The sequence below is a fragment of the Ricinus communis genome, chromosome 8 (genome assembly GCF_019578655.1).
Source record: "Ricinus communis isolate WT05 ecotype wild-type chromosome 8, ASM1957865v1, whole genome shotgun sequence".
Lineage (NCBI taxonomy): Eukaryota > Viridiplantae > Streptophyta > Magnoliopsida > Malpighiales > Euphorbiaceae > Ricinus > Ricinus communis.
Window position 1 is genome coordinate 19,534,651 of NC_063263.1, and position 23,063 is coordinate 19,557,713.

General features: G+C 34.2%; 2 protein-coding genes across 2 annotated transcripts; one reads left to right on the top strand and one right to left on the bottom strand.

Annotated features, from left to right (window-relative positions):
* Positions 1–1,704: 1,704 nt before the first annotated feature.
* On the top strand, positions 1,705–5,209 carry LOC8273712 (calcium-dependent protein kinase 24). The gene is made up of 8 exons (XM_002533480.3): positions 1,705–2,607; positions 3,188–3,311; positions 3,424–3,567; positions 3,698–3,850; positions 3,966–4,081; positions 4,164–4,331; positions 4,473–4,706; positions 4,833–5,209. The coding sequence occupies exons 1-8, from the start codon at positions 2,092–2,094 to the stop codon at positions 4,977–4,979; spliced, it is 1,602 nt and encodes a 533-aa protein (XP_002533526.1). The 5' UTR covers positions 1,705–2,091; the 3' UTR covers positions 4,980–5,209.
* Positions 5,210–5,867: 658 nt separating this feature from the next.
* Positions 5,868–22,640, bottom strand: LOC8273710 (probable E3 ubiquitin-protein ligase ARI7). The gene is made up of 15 exons (XM_015727980.3): positions 22,289–22,640; positions 19,851–19,975; positions 19,500–19,605; positions 19,297–19,387; positions 17,884–18,056; positions 15,974–16,078; positions 11,581–11,669; positions 11,287–11,394; positions 11,089–11,179; positions 10,873–10,962; positions 9,186–9,233; positions 8,556–8,627; positions 8,261–8,360; positions 7,864–7,990; positions 5,868–6,744 (listed from the first exon to the last, which is right to left on the bottom strand). The coding sequence occupies exons 1-15, from the start codon at positions 22,487–22,489 to the stop codon at positions 6,561–6,563; spliced, it is 1,710 nt and encodes a 569-aa protein (XP_015583466.2). The 5' UTR covers positions 22,490–22,640; the 3' UTR covers positions 5,868–6,560.
* Positions 22,641–23,063: the final 423 nt, after the last annotated feature.

Sequence of the window (23,063 nt, forward strand, 5' to 3'; positions counted from 1 at the left end):
GATTCTGCACACAACAACCATTACGAGAAAAATGGACATAATAGTTATTTTCTACTTATTGGCCAACTAAAAGAAGATTATTAGAAAGCATAGGTGATAAAAAAGCATTATTGAAAATCAGAGTAACATCACCAACACCAGTAATGGGCAAATGATTTCCATTAGCAACTTAAATATTTTATGAACCATGATAGGATCGAATATTTTGTAGCAAATTAGCAGAATTAGTCATGTGATTTGATGCAATAGAATCAACAAGCCAAGACTTAGACAAAGAATTACCATTATTTTGGAGTTTTTGAGTTGAGAAGGTTGAAACAATCATTTGTTGCACCTTTCAAGAGTAAGAACACTGCATTGAGCATTTTCATTACAACTGGTATAGTTGAGGGCCCAGTTTGAATATGATGTGTAGAAGAATTGCCAACTGTTGCTTGAAAACCAGTGTTTTGACGATTTTGAGGCGGGTTGAACAATACTACTGATGTGCCCATGCACCCAAGAATGACCAGAAATTTCAAGACTCTAAGACAAGCCCTCTGATACCATGATAACTTTTAACTTTGAAAGAATTTTGATTTAATTGAATATATAGCTAAATGTACAGTAATTAAAGGCTGATTTACAGAGATTAAAGGATGATTTATCTCTAACTATTGCTATACAATCTACTTATATAGAAGGATAATATGAATACAAAATAAATAAGATGTACAGCTATATATGGCAACAAAATGAAATTATATTCACTGAAAATGTATTTATTTTGCTTTATTTCATTGGAATTAAGTAATTCTCAAGAAAGAACCTTTATTTTGTAGCTAGGGCTAGAAATGCTGCTTTCAAATATAAAAGGCAATCCACTGGAACCATACTGAAACTTCCATTTTTTTTCCAGAAACTTGTTCACATTACAACAGAAGAAGCAAATTGGATATCTTAATTAGTTGTAAACCACGTTACTTACCATGGATAAGTGTCAAAAGAAAAATGGAACATTTCTATGATTTTTGATCCAAGCACTTGAAAAATAAAGCTAATCTTGATCCAAAAGATTTCTGCATCAAATCTCAAAATGACTCAAAAACTGAAAGTTGAATCCAATGGATTTGATTATAACTTTTTAAAATTAAATCGTTAAATGACCTGAATTCATTTAAAATTCAGAATAACTTAAATAAATTATCATAATTATTATTATAAGGTATTATTTTTAGTTTTTACTTGATGTATTTCTATACCACATTGGATGTGAAATTAATTTTTATCCGAATCGAGACTTTGTAAACGATAAACCTGTAAGTATTTCTGCACTACATTAGATATGAAATTAATTTCTATTCGGATCGAGACTTTATAAATATAAACCTGTAAGTATTTCTATACCATATTAGATATAAAATTAATTTCTATATGGATCGAGACTTTGTAAACAGTAAATCTGTAAGTATTTTTATACCATATTAGATATGAAATTAATTTCTACTTGAAGTGAGACTTTGTAAACGATAAAGCTCTCCCAATAGATGTGGTTCTAAGTTTTGAATATGCGAATATTTCATCAATAGTGCATTAAGATATAGTCAGTATGCCAGTAAGCCAACAACAGATATGAAAGAATTGGATTTTAATTATACTATAATAACTATAAAACTTTGCTTGGCCTTGAATTTTGGGAACAAAGAGTATATTCCATCAGTAGCCTGGTGAAGCAGTCCGTGGCAAAATAATTATTGCCAACCATTAGCCATTAATTAGATAAACGAAAACAGCAAATAAATGGCATTAAAACAACCCTAAAAAATTGGAAAATAAAAATAACCAAACGATTAACCAACAAAACTACATTTGTAACTACCAATACGTTCCCTCTTTCTTCCCCATATTTAGTTTCTTCCTTCCTCTCCTATCCTTTCTGTTAGGGTTTCCATTTTCTCTCAAAAGAAGGAAAAGCAAAACAAAAGAATTTCTCTCCCTTGCCATTGCCATGACATGCTCATAACACAAAAAAAAAAGGGAGAAGAAAAGGAAAAGAAAGGAGAAAAAAGAAAAACCCTAATCACACAAATATATATATATATATAGCATCCCATGGGAGGCTGCATTTCAGCACCTCTAAAGGCAGGTCGCATTATATCCAGAAGGTTGCATTATGACAACAGATCGAAACCCTTGGCAGATAACAGCGCGGCTTCGCAGCCCTGTACTAATTTCCAAGTTGGGAATGTGCTTAAAAGTCCTGCAGGAAACAACATAAGACAGAAATATGAGTTTGGCAAGGAATTAGGCAGAGGAGAATTTGGGGTGACATACCGATGTTTGCATAAAGAAACAGGCGAAACATACGCTTGTAAGACGATTTCGAAGGCGAAATTGAAGACGGAGATTGATGTGGAAGATGTGAGAAGAGAGGTTGAGATCATGAGGCATTTGCCTAAGCATCCAAATATAGTTAGCTACAAGGAAGCTTATGAAGATAAAGAAGTCATTTATCTTGTAATGGAACTTTGTGAGGGAGGGGAACTCTTTGACAGGATTGTGGCTAAAGGGCATTACACAGAACGTGCTGCTGCCATGGTCACTAAGACCATTTTGGAGATTGTCAAGGTAAATTCTTACATATTTCTATACCTATTCATGCTTTCTTTGTTTCTACAGGCCGAAATAATGCATTTATTTCCTCTAATGCATTCAGCATATCATAGTAATTAATCCTGTCTGTCTTATTTACAATAGACTGGATTAATATGAACTACAATATTATGTTTTTCCTCTTTGATTTTTTCTTCTTAAAAGAAAAATAATATATGTCTGAATATTCTCTTTGTTTGGATTATATGAATTTAAAAAAAGAATTTATGACAATTACAAAATTTCCAGAATTCTAATGTAATAATTTTTGAATTTTTTTTTTAACAAAGTAAAAACAAAATGATATTCCAACATGCTACTGGGTCCAATGAATGTGACAATCTACAGAAGTTCGTGGTTGATTTCAATGTGTACAACGGTTCTTATTTTGGAACCTCCCATTAAACTTTAGAAATCGCATTTTCGTACCTGTAGAATCTGGATGATCATCTATCAATCACTCCATTCGTATATGTGTGCTCCGGACTTCTTCTCTATGGACATTGTTCGATGGAAATAGCTAGCTATTTAAGAATGTGATTCATAATTCTTGCAGGTATGTCATAAACATGGAGTCATACACAGGGACCTAAAACCTGAAAATTTCCTGTTCGCAGATGTGCACGAGAACTCCCAGTTAAAGGCTATTGACTTCGGCCTCTCCATTTTCTTTCAACCTGGTATATACATTCTTTTGCACCCTATATTTTTCTTTACTGTTTGTGGCCCGCATATATATTGATTTAATTTCAATCTTCAGAATTGTCTGTGCTTTGCTGGATTTTGGTGCAGGTCAGAGATTCAGTGAAATAGTTGGAAGTCCATATTACATGGCTCCAGAGGTTCTGAGACGAAATTATGGACCAGAAGTGGATGTGTGGAGTGCAGGTGTCATCCTCTATATTCTGCTTTGTGGAGTTCCTCCTTTCTGGGCAGGTGAAAACTCTTTTGAGACAATACTCATATATATGTAGTAGTACATGAAAACTATTCAAAGTTAATTTTCCCTTTTTTCTTGAGGTGGTTTTTAATGCAAGAAAATGTATAAAATAAATGACTGGTACAGAAACTGAGGAAGGGATTGCCCATGCGATTGTTGGAGGAAAAATAGATTTTACAAGGGACCCTTGGCCTAGGGTTTCTGAAGAAGCAAAAGACCTTGTCCAGAACATGCTTGATCAAAATCCTTACAGCCGGTTGACGGTTCAAGAAGTACTTGGTAAGTAAATAAATGTATATCCTTGAGTTCTTTAGCAACATTTATAGATGAAAACTGAAATATCAGTAGACTTAATCATGTATTCCCTTCTCAAATTTTATACGTACGTATGAAGAACACCCCTGGATACACAATGCAAGCGATGTCCCTAATGTGAACCTTGGAGAAAATGTCAGAGCAAGGATTAAGCAGTTTTCCTTGATGAATAAGTTCAAGAAGAGAGTTCTCAGGGTAAGCTTTTGGAGTCATCATTTCTTCTCTTCCTCTATCTCTGCAAGAAGGCTTTCCTGATGTGTATGTAATTTCTTTTCAGGTGGTAGCAGACAACTTGACAGATGAGCAAGTAGATGGGATCAAACAGATGTTCCATATGATGGACACTGACAATACTGGAGACTTGACATTTGAAGAACTCAAATCTGGCCTCCACAAAATTGGACATCCTGTTCCTGATCCTGACGTCCGAACGTTAATGGATGCCGTAAGTTCTTGTCTTTTTTTTCCATCTTCAGAAACAATTCAGGATAAGTATTAGTTTTGAACCGGCATTTGTTAGCTGCTTGGACTTGAAAGCTGTCGATCAACTGCTGCTACCAGCTGATAGTAATTCCTGTATTAACAGGCAGACATTGATGGAAATGGAACACTAAGCATTGAGGAGTTCGTGGCAATGTCTATTCATCTGATAAAAATTGGGAATGACGAGCATCTCTCCCAAGCTTTCAAATTCTTCGACAAGAACCAAACAGGATATATCGAGTTCGAGGAATTGAGAGATGCAATGGTACATGACAACTTAGGACCCAACTGTGAGGAGGTCATCAAAGACATCATGTCTGATGTCGATCTTGACAAGGTAATTCTCAAATTCGTTTTACTTTTTGTTTATAAACAACTATTGGGTATCTTTTTCTTTTAATTACTAGCTAGGTTTCTGGGTTCATTTTGTTTTTTTAATTTTATTTTTGGGTGAACTACACAGGATGGTCGAATCAGTTTTGATGAATTCAAGGCAATGATGAAAAGTGGCATGGACTGGAAGATGGCTTCCCGTCAATACTCTAGAGCAATGTTAAACGCTTTGAGCATGAAATTGCTCAAAGACGGATCTATGCAGCTGAAAACATAAAAACATTTTTTCCTGAGGTCAACCTGAGATTGTAAAATATGATGTTTTGTTTCCTCGAACAACTTGAAAAAGAGAAAAAGAATGATACATATAACATACATAGGCAATATCCTGCAACCTTTTAGCTCGTGTATGGTAGGTTCTCTCTCTTTTTTTTGGATACTTTTGATTGTGTTTTGAGATTACATTCTCATCTTTTCATGACTGATTAGAGAAAGCTTTTCCATGAACCAAAACGCCACCCTACATTATGTATAATCATTTGCAAGGCCACTTGCTTGATATCCATGCGTAGCAACCAGGTCTAGTTCTTTTTTGTTTCCGATGCAATATTCATTGCATAGGGGATAGAATTTTCAAGACACCAGATAGGATAATAGCACCTTCATAACACCAAAAGGACTTATTGCTGCCAGAGACAACTATGTCTTTAATAACCCAACCCCGCATGTATTAATTCCTGAAGAAAATATTACAGTTAGCTTAATGCCGCACTTTTCTTAATACTGAAAAGGCAGTTGGCTCCCTAACTGTGAAGGTGAGTTATCGCCGGGAAAAAAAAAAAAAAACAAAATGCAAACAAGTGTTTGCTACAATCACAGATAAGCAGATGAGCACTCAACACTGTCAATACCCAACAGTACAGACATTAATAAAAGTGCATCCATAAGACATGAATCCTCGGTCTATGACATTAATAAAAGACAAGCAATATCCCATTGAAATGAAGCTCAGGACATTTACAAACTGCCAAGCAGTAATTTTTCTTTACATTCTTATCCATATCATAATTCAAGTGAAAAAAAAAACACTTGAAAAGTTAGGTCAGATCCATCATGAAAATAAAACATCTAATACCATAAGGAAAGAAACATTGAAAGAACGAGGAAAGAAAAGAGCGAGAATTAACATTTGAAGAGGGAAATCTTACATTAGAATTTACAGAAAAGCATAATAACTGTTCGCTAGGTAAGTGAGAAGACACACGTTGAAGGCCTAAGGCCTTTGAAAGACTATTTTAATATATATCAGAATCAAACACTAGCGCTAACCCCAATATATTCAAACCCAACAGTCGAAACCAAACAAAACCCACAATTATCCCTTAAATTTATCAGATTGCAGATAGGATGACGTGCAGAGAAGAAAACCATCTTAAACAGTCTGTTGATGCTAGTCTCTTTTCACAAACGAGTATATTTGCATTATAGATAATGTTCGTATAGATTATTATAGCTATAACAGCAAGTTGTAGAACCTTATGATCTACATAGATAGAACTATATATACTACATATTTACTGCCTCCCTCAATAAACATGGGTTCTAAAAGGATTTTTTTTTTTTCCCTTCCCAATCATTCAATGACATCTAGATATCATTCACACAATAAGCAGCCTCAGAAAAAAAAGATGAGCCACCAAACCTTAACTTTAAGGAATTCTCCAGCACCATCCCATTGGACTTTAACTTACTCGGAGAAGTATGTCCAAGTAGGTCCCACAAACAAAAGAGCTTAGAAGTTTAAACAGCTGTGGCAGCATACCTGGTACATGCTGGAAGAACTGGATTTGGAATTACATTATTCATCTGTATTTCTGCTGGAATCACCAGACTTAGTGTTTCCTTTTCCCCTGCCACCTCTGCCCTTGTTGACACCTGCATTTTTTGGGATTGTTGGCTTGCTACAAGTACCATGAGAGTCCACATCTGCTAGCCCATTCTCCAATGCTCTAACCAAATTTTCAAAGTAATTTTTTGTAACACTGTTGCAATCAGAAAATACAGGATACCCAAATGAGTTAAGCTTTATCAACTAGCAGGATAACTTGCTTCTTGTTGAAGCTTCAAATACAAAATGGTGGCAAAACTAAATGTTTCCCTTGCTATAAGGTTGAGCAAGTAACAATTTAATGATTGGGGAGCAGTTTTAACCCACATGTATACTAAATAATTATTTACAACCTAACATACAGAGAAACAAACAGACAGTACTAGCAGAAAAACTAAAGATACCAAAAAGAATTTGAAAAAAGATCAATGCCTGAAAATGGAATTGCCAAACCATTTGTTATTGACTACTTCAATTTAAATAGATACCAAAAACCTTTAACCAATGATATTTGCATGGCCCACAAGTTGACAAACTATCCCAAATTATTTGGAACTTAGATGCATGGCATGCTAAAACCATATCATAACTTCACTAAAACTATATAAAGCATAAGTGAAATGGTTTAAAATGTGAAATATTTTTAACAAAAAGTCCTAATATATTGAAGGACTCATAAAATGTCAAATTACATATAATATACCCCCTATAAGTATTCTTAGCTTTTCATCTGGAAAATGAGTTCAGTTATTATACAAGTTCATAATAAAATACTTCACTATGGAAATCACATGAATTGCAAGGATATTTTAACACTCGAATCAAGTATTTATTTATTATTTAATTTGAAACTCAAACATTCACAAAAAACAAAATTTCAGTACATTTTCCACTATCCTTTTATCCATTCTCTGAATTTCTGTAAAGCATATGAAAAGGAAGATTACAATGATAAACCCTTTCATATCTTTGACCAATTGACAAGTAACTCATGTCATAAGTAAATCTCCTAATATCCAATTGGCAGATACAGACCAATCCACTTAACTTGATAACTTGCAGGAACTCATGCACATAAATAAATGTCTTCTACAAAATACTTAACCGCATATAAACCTACCCACTTATTTTGATAGACTTGCAGGACTGTATTGTTCCAAAAAAAATTGATAAAAGACCTTACAAGTCAGAATTCAACTCCTAAAGTAATAAATTTTATATTCCTCTCATCACAAGTATACATCAAACATCAATATACAATTGCAACAAATACCTGGTCAGCCCAGCTAACTTTGTCCGGAACTCATCAAATTCCTTTGAAGGGCCATCAGCAGCAAGGAAGTCGTGCAGATCTTTCTCTGCGCATTGGTGAAGCCTTTCCAGGCCAGACTCAGCCTCACCTGAAGAGACACATAGATGGTTCTAATATAAATGTTAACTATAACAGAGAACAGGAAATCCAATTGTAATTCTTTTTCTCCCATCCATTTTTTTCTTTTCCTAAATTTGACACAAATATGCAACCTAAGTGGGTTAAAATAACACCCTTACTCCTAATCACGACCCATTCTAAGTGGAGAGAAAATTCAATAACGTTTCCAGTACAAACACTGCAAATCCATTACTGATACTGCTTATCCAATCCCTTCTAACTTTCTAAGAGTATTTACCTTGCAAGTACTCAAAAAATTGTCTCTTAGCGCGCTCATCCTCAGGTAAGTAATATCCATATGCGTAAGTCCATTTCAAAACCCGCCTGCATTCAACTATCTGTGAAAAAGTAACAGCAAGGCAATATATATTAACAAAACTAGACACAATGTTTTTCCAATTTTCCAGTTTCGCTTATTTGCTGACTTTTTTAAAGGGAATGAGACAGTCCCAGCAAGTTCTCTTTTACTCTTCTAAGAGAATATCAAAAAGAGTACAACAATTGGTATCAGAAAAAACAAAAAGAAGATTCACCTGAAGCCAGGCATCAGTAATGAACTTGAGCTGGGACTCTGGTGTGCATTGTATGTCGCTAAGTCTCTCAAGCTGGAAAAAAAAAAAATCAAGATAGAAATCTTTACAGTTATATGAGCTCCATCAGCATTGAACGAAAATGTATTAGTAGGAAAAGAAAAAAAGGAAAATAGAAAAGATTAAAAGAAAACGTAATTCACAATTATCAAACAATCTAAAAGGAAAAAAGAAAAGAAAAAAAGAAGAAGTTGGATAGCCAATGAAAAAGAGAAAAAATGATCACCCAGCTCCAGGTGCTTAAAGAGAAAAGAGAAATGTGATACAGGTAATTCTCATAGAGAATTATGTATCGAGGAGTATGCACAGGCAAGATGCAGTATACAAAAAGGCATATGGAATGATGTTGGTCAAAGAGAGATATGGTAATTTAAGGATATAAGGTTTTGAACATTGTGATCATCAAAGTTCTTTTAGCTTGTAAAGAGTCTTATGGGAGTTATTAGATAATTTCTTATTAACCACATGAACAGCCAATCTTTGACTGGATGAGAGACAACCTCAGCTCTTCCTATAATATTAACATGGAATTCACCAAGTCTGACCAGGTGTCACAACATTAAATTTACTTACATGCACATTCTGCATTTGTTGTAAATCTGCAAGAGCTTTTTGCCTCGACTGTCACATAATATAGAAAAGATTTCAGATCATATAAAAATATATATTCTCATAACATATACAACATTTAAAGTTCTAGAAGAGATACAAAGGCTAGATCAAAACAAATGTGAAAATTTAACAGCCAAAAGAAAACCACGACTTGAGAAAAATTAGGGCAGATTGTGTCCAAGAAAAATGTAAATTTCTCGAGAGATCCTTGCAAGAGGTAAAATTACTTGCACTCTGAAAATTATAAGTTGGTGGTTATCAAGTTCTTACTAAAGACAGAGTGACAAAACACAATAACCAATATTTATAATAGTCTTTTTGCACTTCTTATCTTTAAAGTATAAAAAGACTAAAATCAACTTTAAGATAATAGAGTGAATTAATTTAGTATCCAGCTGAACCCACTATGGTTTCTGTGAATCAATCCCGCCCATGTGTTCCATCTCTTCCATTTCCTATTATTTTTATCTATACTCGCTTTGAATTCTCGATTACACATAGTAGTGCAGGTGTGAATGAAACTATTAAAACAGCCCTGTAACCCCAGAATGTATTCTCACAACTCTTCCCTTCATACCTATCACATTCAAGCACAATGTACTGTACCCTTGCTCAATTTTTCCCTTCAATTATTTCTTCATATCCTCCAACCGCATCATAAGATATGAAGATTAAACTGTTTATTAGTATAAAGAAGAGTATTGGCACATAGACCTTTACAATGCATAAACATAAACCAGGCCTCAGATTGCTGCAAGGAAACATTACCCAGATCAAGCTAACTGTAGACAATCAAGTCAAAAATGCAGGAAGGTGTGGAACAGACCGGCGTTCATTAACCCAAGACAAGTAAAACATGTCATAAATGGTTTATCATTGTACTACAGTAGCAGCATATAAGCAGACCTCAACCCAAAGTGCATGAAGCTTCTACCTGCTTCACAATGTACGGTTGGAAGGATGATGAAGAGAATGGAAGTGGAGGAGAGCAGAAAAAAAGAAAGGTGTTTTTTCCCCATTGGTTAGAGAATACCACTGGAGAAAGGGGGCCATACAGGTAAAATTACATTTTTGCTTTCAAACCAAAAGGAAGAAAGCAAATTTTAACAGGAAAAGGAAACAAAACAAAAAAAAAAGAATATTCCAGCCACTCCGAAAAAAGAAGTAACCAAACATATTCAGAATAAGTAACTATTTTTCTTCTCCTATTTATTTCTTCCGTCTATTCCACTCATTACCCCATCCCTATCTCTTACCCTTGTTTGGTTGGATGTAATGTAATATAATCAACATAAGTAAATAAATGATTATTTTTATAAAATATATGTAACTTTTAATTATGATACATATAGTAAATTATTCATCAAGTTATTGGTGAAATGAAACTCTTACTAAAAAGCGAATCTAGATACATATATAATGTGAACATATTATTTTTCCATAATTGATTGCATCACAATGCATTACATCAACTTACCTTAGTGTTAAAGAAACCAAGTTGATAATTACAAGGTCATGCGAGAAAGTAACCAATTGAAGCAATAAACACTAAGGGGTAACCAGAACTCTAGTATATGGACAACAAACCATGAAACCATGCCATAGTATACCATGGAAACAGCAAGACATCATCAAGATAACTGCATACCAATTGATTGCTTGCCCATCGCTCATAATAATGTGTATACCTCTCCAAAGAATTTTTTGCCATTTCTCTCCTCCTCTCTGCTTCATCATACTACAAGTAACAACAACAACTTTGCAAGTCATACAGAGGATCTGCCTTTCCCACTACTGTTGACAGGACTAGGAGGTACAATAAGTAAGATATGATACAAATAAAAAAAAAAATTGATGCCCATACCGCTCCCTCTTGCTTAGCTGCTTCATATCTATTACAAGCATAAAAACCACCAGTCCTCTCACCATGATCGGACCAAGCACCAAGGCATAGCCTGCATTTACACAAGGACATCCAATAACTAACTTTGCATACATCTGAGCTAAAAGCAAAGCAAATATTAATAAACTTAAGTATCCAATATAAAGAACAAAAAGTTACCAGCAAAACTCAAATTTACAAGGTGGCGTGCATGTCATGTGCATACACCCTTGGTTTTTCTCAATCGGCCGCTTGCACTTAGGACAAGGCTTGGAGTTGGCAAGTATCCTGATTCATAACATCTAAAATTAGTATAAAGCAGAAGAGAATTAAGAAATTAATAAAACAAAAAGTACATCTCATCTTCTTATAGCAGATGCAAATGTGAGTGTTTCATGCCATTAAATACTTCAGACGTCAATCTAGGCAAATATAGTCACTATACAGCTTTAGATGAATAAATATATTCTCTACCAATTCATGTTTTCAGACTCTGCGCTGTTCTTCAAAATCCACTTTGCCACAGTTCCGCAGTCCACAGGACGGTGAGCTTCCTCTGTGCACTGTAATAATAGTGGTATTTACTAATCAGTTTACAGCAACTAATTTGTATACACTATCATTTTACATTTACGGTTTTTATTATTATCAACACAGCTATCAATTTCTAAAAATTCTGGATAAACCAAAAATGTCATGAAAATATCATATGTATTGATTTGAAAAGGCTAAATAACAAAACCTATTGAAAACCATGTAGCTTGTTTTCAATTTTATCCAATCCCGGTACTTAATCAATTTAAGCCTAACCTATAACATTGGTAACAAAATTAATTTTTAGATGCCATACATTAGGCTATAAAGGATTTTTTAAGTCACATGTCATTTAAGAATTTTGAAAAATTGTATAATGATGAGTTAAATTCAAGAAATTAAGTGGCAAACTAAACCAAACTATCACCTTAATATCACACCAAATAATAAGTTAATAACTTTTACACATTATACTTTCATGTGGACCCACACTCCTTATACATAGAAATAACAGCATGTTGCTTACACTCACTTTATCTCCCACACTAATCGTCACTCTTTTTACACTAATATTTCTTGCACACAATAAAATCACCAAGTGAAATTTATATAGGCAGCCTAGGTCAATTACTAACAAGCCCATATAACTCTAGTCTTCTTATAGATGGCAGTGGTCTTGACTAATTACGTTGCAGATAATTCTAGAGCTTTTGTTCCCTTTTTAATATAATAGACCTTCTAGGGATGTAAAGAGAACTGAGTCGGCGATATTCTTACTCTTAGCACTGACTTCTTAAAATGTTACATCTTTATCCTTTGGAATCCCATGTGCATCATGATCGTGGTACTCCTCGCTTTCTTCATTGTTAACTGTAGCCAACTGTAATACATTCTCGCATTTCTTCCTTAGCTGCTCCAATATCTCTTTTCATACTCTTAAGAATTTCTTATGAACTTACCTTCATCCAATTTCATGTCGGATCTTTTAGGTGCCAACTTGCATTTCAAACTCTAGTCTTGCTCTTCTTGCATTATCTTTTCTTTGACTTCTTGTCCAATCTCTATGTCATAATGCATCTCCAAGTTCTCCATTAAGTGAAGACTCCAAAAATGTCCTCGATTATTTTAAAGCTTCCCTACTTATCATTTACTTGCTCTCCCGTACTTCGCAAAGTTTCCTACTGTTCTTCACAAACCACTACTTGAAGACGTGCCACTATGTAAGGTGACTCATTTTCTTCCTCCGTAAACAAACATATAGGTGTCTCATCAATTTTTGTACTTGGAATTGGTTATTCTTGAAATTTTTCTTCATCAAAAGAATTTCTTCTTCTAATGGAACATCTTGTTATGAACCTTAGGAAAACCACACCTCAATAGCTAGCTATTAAGATGGGAGAGCACAAGTCCATACAAATCCCTCATCGGAATCTTATACTCCCAATGTGGGAGTCAAGTCTCATACCTTGCCAAGTAGGATCATAACAGCCCACAACACTATGCAGTTTTGGCATCCACATCGGTTGGCTTGTGCTTGGGGGCTTTACACTAGTCCAGCCTCGCAATCCAACCCCAAGGGCCAAGCAAACACTGCAATGCCTATGTCACCGCCCTAGCCTAAGCGAACACTACAATACTGACAACACTAACACACTACTTGGTTGTAACTACAAAAGGCATATTGGGCGTCAGGAAAACCACACCTCAAAAGCTAGCCATTAAGGTAGGAGAGTCCAAGTCCATATAAATCACTTGTTGAAAATCTCATACTTTCAATGTGGGATCCAAGTACCATACCTTGCCAACTAGGATCATAACGCATCTTCAGAGAAGGTTGACTCCATTAGGTCCTATTCTTTCTCACTTCCATGTGATTCTTCAAGATAATTAACATATCAGATGATCGCGACATATCTTATTCATCCTCTTCTGTATCAACAGTCTCAAGTATAATAACCACGTTTGCCATAGTTAAATATTCAATGTCACATCGACAAAATCTTCAATCATGAGTATATTCTGTCTTGACATTGTTGACCTCTCCCTAGATATGAACCCTAATGTTTTCACCACCTTCCATTTTTATCTTCCTCCAAATCATAATCATCATCTTTACTGAATTTTCTACAATTGCAGCCTCTAGGACGAGGTCTTATATGTTTACTAAAGAGTGCTTCCTCATTTATCTCGTTCTTTAAATAAACTCTAGCCATTTGTTTAGCTAACTTCTCTTGATTAACTAGCAAATTTTCTAGTTCTTTTGATGTTGGCTCTGGGCATCATTAAACTGTTGTAATAAGACCTCTCTATTCTAGCCTAATTCCATAAACTATAATCCTTCTCATTCTATCTTTGTTAATTTTTGATGTTGAATCTAATGAAATTTCCCAACACAAAGACTTAATTATTGTGAAATATTGAATAATTGTCAACTCTCCTTGCTTTATTGACATCAACTCCATCTCCAAATTTTGTACATGCATTTCAATTTTCTTTGAAAATCCTCAAGCCAAAATGTCCTAAGCTTCTTTAGGTGTGGGAGCACACCTTATACGTTCCAAGCATTTCTTCTTCAATCGTCACCTAGATCATGAACATCGCTTTTCTTGTCTTCATCTTTCACTTTTTCAAGGGTTCGACATTCTCCTTTGGAGGTAGCGTGCCCTCACTTCCGCCAGCTACCTTCCATAAATCCTGCCCTTGGAGATACAACTCCAAACACATCAACCAAAGAGTGTACAGTAAAACCTCTCTATAGTCATACACTTGAGACCAAATAAAATTTACGACTATGAGAAGGTTATAACTTAATGGAGATTTGAGTGCTAAATTTTTTTTTTAGATTTAATACTTAATCTTATTGGTAAAATGATAGAAATTAAAGATAAGATATGTAAATATCTTGTCATATTATACAAATAAAATTAATGAGACAAAACAATACTATAGTAAGACAGAACATAGCATAACATATAATTTTTAAAATTATATATAAAAATATTACTACTATATAGAGGAATATTTTCTTAAAGCGAGACTTAAAAAATTTATAACTTATTACAATAGAGAGTTTATTCCTATTTATAACTTGCCTAAATTTGGACCATAATAATTTATTACCATGTAGAGGTTATTCTTATATAGAGTATCACTATAAAGAGGTTTTATTGTTGTAATTGCTCTTCTTGACACAAACTAATGTGAGGTTCATCTCCTAACCGCACTCCCCTTAACCAAGTAGGCAACCAACTTCATAGTATCCCTTGGCTGTGCACGAGAAAAAAACCCCTTAGGACACCTCGCTCTTGATCTTCAATTAACTCACCAAAATACAGGCACTCAATTGTCCTCACTCTAGTATCACTTATTGAGTTAACTTCAAGAAATTAAGTGGACTAAACTAAACTAACCCACTTAATATTGCACTAAATAATAACCTTTTCACATGGCACTTCCATAAGGACCCACATTTCCCTACACAAACAAAAAGCCTCATGTTGAATGCATTCACTTTAGCTCTCGCACTAATGGTCACTCTTCTCACACTATTATTTATTACACACTTGATACAATAACCAAGTGCCACTTATATAGGCACCCTAGGCCTGGTACTACATGCTCATATAAATCTAAAGTCTTCTTATAAATGGCGAGGGACATGGCTAATTGCATTCTAGATAACTCTAGAGCTTATGTTCCCTTTTCAATATACTAAGACCTTTTAGAGATGTAAAGAGAAGAAAGTCAGTGATACATTTAAAATATAACATGCTAAGAATTTGTAGAAATTTTCCAAGAATGTCAATTGATGACATCTATATTCTCATTTTTTACCAAGTTAAGAAAAGGTAAATAAATGTATGATATAATTGTTTATGCATCAGAGGTAAATAAATGACAAAGTTATATTAAATAAAAGAAACTTCAAAAGAAAAAGAATACTATATGCTCCCATAAATAACTTCAAAGTAGAAGGTTCGACATTACAAAACAGAGGCTTTAAAATATTATTGATCTTTGTGAAGTTAACAACAAATCCAATGAATTTGGATTCATGGTCTTTAAGGCCTTCTTTTATCTTTGAACTCAATCAGGGTCAAAATTTTCTCTAAAGAAGAGATTTCCCTGACATCAAGTGAATCTCAATATGTTGCACGCGCGATATGGAATATGGAGAATAATTGCCACCACCATATATTTTAAAATTCAAAATCAGTTGCAATATACTAATATGTCAAACAATACATGCTAACAAGAGAAAAAAACTTATATAAAATACTCGAAACTGTATCCACAAACACGGCAGTGCTTACAAGCACACAAGGAAACTCACATTCCAGCAAAAGCTATAAGAACAGAGGCAGGAAACATCAAAGCTTCCACCACCAGCTGCAAAATCAACAGCATACTCGCACCCTGGAGCAGGACACCACTTTGTCTAAAGGTGGACAAGAAATACACATAACAGCAAAGGTCAGAAGCAGGCAACATATAGCGAATATACAAAGATGATACTTTCACCAGCTAAATGCTTTCAAAACAACAGGATAAAAGAAATGTCTATCAATGTAAAATCAACAACATCAAGGAGCTTGAAGACATTTCTGGCAGAAACGACAACTAACAACAGCAAGAAAAGAATGGTTGAAGAAATGAGATATCTAATCCAAAAGTCAGTCTGAAGGAGTTAAGAGGAATTCGCAAAAAATCATTTATAGCTCAAAAACTGTGTTCATTTCCAACCAATATCAAGTACCCTCCAAACATAAAAATCCAAGCAAGGGAATGTGCATATAGAGAGACAGTGAAGGAAGGAGGATGATGCAGGAGACTTAACTTAGCAGGAGTAATATGATTTACAAGAAGGGTTCTCAGGCACTGTATTCTTCCAAACATTAGCAATGATATTCTCATAATATAAATACACTAACTACCACACAGATAGACACACACATATATATAGGCAGAGACACACATATAGAGAGTTAGGAAACGACGGAGGATGATGCAGGAGACAATCCTTAAAATGATTTTTAAGATGCTTCTGTCATAGGTTCCACATGCTAACTGAGTTCCCATGTTTGTTCTAACACCCCGAGTCCCTAAGCTGGGCCCTCAAAAGAAAAAGGTTTTACAGAAATTGGCATTTATGCAACTTGTAAATTTGTCATAGTTTCCTGAAAATGTAGTTTGAAGTCTATTATTCTGCTAAATCCACATTGATTTCTAATTTTATGTAGAATCTCTCAGCTGCAAGAAAGTCTTTTCAAATTGAAATGGGAATCTCATATTTTTCCTTACTGAGTGCAATCTCATTTTTGGTCAATTCTATTTACACAAAATAAAACTGTTTCATTTTGACCTGCTACACAATTTACATTATTCATGCCTAACATTCCCTGAATTTACACCACAACTTTTACATTCTATACTTAGTGTTGTGCATCTAATGCTGATCCATCTAGCAATAGAAAAAGGAAGCGAAAAATAACAGCAATAATAATGAGGAAAAGTACCCTTGCAAACAGTATCTTAATAATGGTGAGAAATGCCAAGATCTTGCACAAATATAATGAAACATCAATATATGAATTAAAAAAAATGCTTGAAATTAAGGGATACGGGTGAGAAAGGGCATTATATATTTAAAAGTGAGCTTCATAAAACCCAAGTAAGAAGTTAACCAGGGGAGAAGAAATAACCAGACTTGATCCTTTTTATATTGCAGCAGCCTGTATCCTGCAGCAAAACAGTCTGTAACTGACTGAAACAGCTGTACTTAAGGGATCCCCAGTTCAGATAACATAATGGCCCTTCAAAATACCATCATCTAATAGCCAAGCTTTTAAAACCTTGATAGAGAGCAATCATAATAACATTTCTTTGCTACTGTTAATAAAGTCGCAAAGAACTGCCTTCCAGAATCTATTTAGAGCTAAAGTGAAGAGAATGTCAAAACTTCATAAAGCATGTCTATAACTTAATTAATCCATGCAGCAACACGGCAAGAACTACTCTAAATTAACTCAACTATAAAAGAAAGGATTACATCCTCTAGGGTCCTGACAACTTTATTGCATAAAGAAATGAATTAATGAAATATTACTATCTTAAATGCAGGAAACACCATTCAGGAGGGGGAAAGAAAAGGATTGCCCAACTTTCAATGTCAACATGTCAGTATAGATTTAAAATTTGACGTAAATTAATCATAAGTATTAAGAAACACAAATTGGGCCTCACCTTTCTGTTGTCTTCAATGTATGACCTAAGAAGATAACGAGAATACTTCTCCTTATCCTCATCAGATGCCAACAAATTTATCATGTCTTGACCAACAGCAGCTTGACAAGACGGTACAGGACATCTCAGCATCAAACATCCAGGACCATCATTAATAGTTGTACTGATGTAACCTAGGATAATAAAACGACGAAAAATAACTAATAACAATCATAACAAAGGGGTGCAGAAGAGGTTAAGCTAAAATGGCAATTACTTTTGATGTTAATTAATTGCTTTCAATGGCTTCAACAAAATTAAAACTATAAAATGCCATCTGACAAAAAGCAGGGTATCTACTTGCTTCAAGTTAAAGCACTTCATTGTTATATAAGCACAAATATCTATAAGAGAAACACCAAATAAATAAAGAATTCCCCAATTACATTAGAAGTGTTGAGAAGCAGAAACAAAAACAAAAGAAAATGATGACGAAAGCCCCTAATTTAGCACATCAATTAGCCAGGAGAAGGAAATAAGAAATTTCAGCAAGGTTTTCTTAATAGGTGACCCTCAAAATAAATTACTTCAAGTAATCAGACTAGTGCAACTAGCATTATGCTCAATTCATAAACTCCAAAAGACAAAAAAATTACAACACAGACTTCTCCCCAATAATGTAATATTCCTTCAATTGTTCTAGGCATAATACAAACAGTGATAACTAAAAACAGCAATAACACTATTGAACAAGCTGTTAGGAAATCGAGAAAGGATGATTAACAAACAGTTTAAATGTTTTCCACATTGACACAAGCGCACAACAAGCTTCTTAGTAATAAATAGATCAAAGAATGTGCAGACATTCAGACTTGGTCTAATACAAAAGATTGCCTTATAATTTACAAAGATAAGGTTTTTGATGATGCCCCAAACTTTTCTTTGAACCCATTACACCCTTCAACTTAAATTTTTCATAAGTTTTTAATCCCATTACACGCCTTTACTTCTTTCACAACATTTAGCAACTTCTCTTATCTTTATATATTTCTCTCTTTAGCTTTGATGCTCTGAGCTAAATGAGGTAAAAATATCAAGCTTGAATCTTTAAAAAGTGTGTAAATGTATAAGTAGAAGCTGAGGCTTGCGATGGGTTCAAACAAAAGTACAGGGTGCCAGCAGACTGTCACCTAAAAGTATAGAGTAAAATTTATGTCTTAAACCTTTATAATTAACAGCCAAGAAAGATATGCACCGATTGGCAAGAAGATAACATTTAAAAATACATTTGGAATTTCAAACTACTTTATATATTTGAACCAAATATAAAAATGAATACGCAAGTGAAAAGCTTAAAATACCAAATGATATTCAGCTACAATAATGGAATTTAAAATATTAGTTCGAAGCTTCAAAAAAATGGCAGAGACGAACCTGACCAGCATGCCATACAAAAAGGATGGCCACAAGCAGCTGAAGTAATCTTATCGCGAGAAAAAGATTCAAAACAGACCCCACAAGTAAGCTGACAAATAAAAATAATCAGAGTGAATAGACCACAGAATGAATAGTATGAAGATTAACAAGCTCAGCAGAATGAGACCCCAACTACGCATTCATTTAACTGAAACACTTACTTCTCTAGCATTGGAAAGTTGAACTACTGGTTTTTCCAGCAAGCCAACAGATTTCCGGACTGCCTCCTCATCAGAAAACCATTCATCATGCACTCTACTAATGCTCCTGTAAAGCCAACTTTCATCAGAATTCAGAACTCCAACAAACCAGGAGCAGTTGTGCAGCACAGCTGTAATATAATAATGCAGCATCTAGACGTTTCCCAAAAATACTTGTGTAATTGACAAATTGAATCTTCTCAAAAACCAAAAGAGTCGTAAACAACTATCTATACATTGTGCAATGCAATGATCTGACAAATGACAAACTATAAAAGCAAATAAAAATGAGGAAATATGATCCTAAAATACCAATTATATTGACGGAGTAAGATGCTTGCTTCAGGTTTTGATATGGAAAGGACAGTAGACACTCTGGTAATATCATCTCCCTGACGTTGTCTTATATCGGGTTCCTTCAAGATGGTATAATTTTGCTGAAACAAAAGAACATACAAAAACTTAAAAGGAAATCAAAGCCATGAACAGTTGAAAATTAGAAAGACCTAATTATCAGTATGTTGTACCCGACTTCAAGCATGAGTAATAGAAATCCGATACCCATTTTACAATGTGTTCCACGGTTCAAAATCTAATGTGAAACTATTTGCACTATTTTGCAAAATTTAAAGCCTTGTATTTGTCTATGATAATTCACTCCTCAAAAATGGGCAAGTTCAACTCAGCCAAGTAATTAAACAAGTCAGAGCACCCACTTTAGTTGTGTGAATATAAAAAGCTAAATTGGTATTAATAAAATTACATAAAGTTTTGCAAAATTCATAAATAATTCCATCACAGCAGAAGATCCACTTTAGTTGTGTGAATGGTAACGAGCTCTTTTAGTATTAATGAAATTACATAAAAAATTTATGAAATTCATCTATGATTCCATCTCTGATATATCTGATATGCACAAAAGTTCATTTGGAATACTAAATTAAGTCCATCGAATTGGTTATCCTTGAGCTCAAATCTAACAAAATGGACAGAATTTGCAAATAAATTCTAATTTAACAAACTCTATTAATTTTATGCAGTCCAGCATGCATACTTACTGGAGTAGCCTCTGTATTTAACCAAAGTCTGTTATTTATGAAGTGGAGAGGATTTGTAGACTATTTCTCTGGAAAGCTGGAAAAGGTTGTATTAAAGTGGCCTGATCTGTTGCAAACCCAAGACTGATTGAAGGGGGTTTAGGCGTTAAAGAGAGTTCTAGAATGGAACCAAGCTGCCATGACAAAATATTTGGGAGTTGCTGGTTCCCAAGTCCAGAGTTTGGGCATTGTGGATTATAGAGAACAGATTTAAAAGACTTAGTTTCTGAGGCATTGCCAAGCCTCTTGATTCTATCCAGACATGGTTGCAACTTATGAAGCTTGTAGACTTGGATAAACCCATGTTCAGGTATGAGCTAGGAAATGGCAGGAATTCTTACTGCTATGATTCCTAGGATGGTCAGAGTGCTTTAATTGATAGATTCCCTGGTGGCAGTTTTACTAGTGAAGATGTGCCCAAATCTGCAAAGATTGCTTCTTTACAGAATGGTGACAGGTGGAACATTGCTACTGCTCTTGATGCTCACACTGATCAAGTGAACAAGTATGTTACTGCTAATTTCAAACTGACAAATGATAGGATCGGTTGGAGATTCACTAGTATGGTTGAACCCATAGATTTACCATTTCTACTGCTTGGCAACAGATTAGGCATAAGGGAGGCAAAGGTAACTGGGCCAAATTAGTTTGGGGATCTATGCACATCCTCGAGCATAGTTTTGTGTGTTGGTTGGCTATTCATAACAAACTGATTACTAAAACTAGGTTACGGAAATGGAAAGTTCTTAATGACAGTAATTGTGCTTTCTGTGGTCATTGTATTGAAGTTATTCCTCACCTTTTCTTCAAATGTCCATTCATTAATCATCTGGTGCAAAGTGTTTATAGCTTGAGATATTCAAAGAGGCAGCCTTTCCTGGCAGAGGGATAAATCTTGGTTTTCTAGGAAAGCTACTGGTAAGCACTAGAGAAGTAAAGTGAGAAAGACAGCTGTCTATGCCTCCATATATATAGCAATGAGATCTTTCAATGCATTACATATGTTTTAATGCTTCATTTTTGTACTCATAATTGTATAGCTAGAGATAAGGTTTTGAAGACCTGCCATATGCAGATTTTAGTTCAGGTCTATTTGATTCTTTGTTCTGTGATTGTTTGCCGCTAGTTGTACATGAGCAGTTTTTATTGAAAATGCAAAATTGGTTTACCCCAACCAAATATAAGACCAGTGCCCCTGAAAAAATGGTCAAGTTTTTCTTTCCCCTAAAGATTCCTCTCTATTGTTTCTTCACCATTGGAGCAGTGGCTGTGAACCAAGTAATCACTTGTTTAGTTTAGCTTTCTTTCAAACTCTACAAGTAGCTAGCTTCTTGAAATACGTATTTACAATTTGAAATAAAGAGAGATTTGAAAACACGCATTCACCAATAACACACAGAAATTCCATATATAAGATCACGTTTCTAAGAAATAAATTTTGTTCGAAAAATTAAGATAACACCTAACATCTCCTTTTTCTCTCTCCCTTTTAATTCACACATCAGCAGAGTCACAATGTCCATAAGATTAACTCATAGAAGAACAATATTTTTGCCCTTAGTTTTTTTCTTTAAGCAGTAATCCACTGTATCAATAATACACAAATTAAAGGAGATGAATTTGACAAAAAAAATGAGAAGTAGAAACAAAAACCTGAGAACGGGCTAACACAGAATCATCGAAATCATCGGCGGCTTCAGCCATGAAGTCATAGTCAGGTCCATCATCATCGTCAACATTGACATCGCCATCGCTGTAACAGTTGTCCTCGTATTCGTCCATGTCGCCGCTGTAGAAATCATCATTTTCTGATTCAACATCGTTCGCGTCCATCATATCATCCTCTGAATCCATGCAGACAGTTCTAAGGGATGTTTGGATGGAAGGAAAGTGAGGGAAAATGGAATGAAATGAATGATCAGAAAATTCGAGGAGGTTAACTGTTCAATTCTTTTTTTTTTTTCAGCTTTTGCTTTCTCTGTCAAACAATTAAGAATATTTATTAGAAAAGGAGAGAGAATGAAGAAAGTAAAAGACTGAGACAGTGAAAGAGTAGGTAGCTTTAGTTTAATTATCAATTTGGCCCCAAATTAAATCGCCATAGGCAATTAAGCCCAGATTATTTTTGAGATATTTAAAGAAATAACTTTTTTGATTTCTTATTCATAATTAATAATTTTTGTCTATATTGTTTGATAACTTTTGTTTGAGGTTATAAACGAAAAAATAAGAATTAATATTTTAAATTTAATAATTTTAAAAAAAATTATTTATTAAATATATCTAAAGTGATATTATGAAACTTTTAGTTTCAGAAATAAATGTATAATAAAAAATAATAATATTAATATAATTATATATAATTTATATATATATATATATATATATATTTTAATGTAAATTTTTAGTTAGTTTAGAAAATAATCAT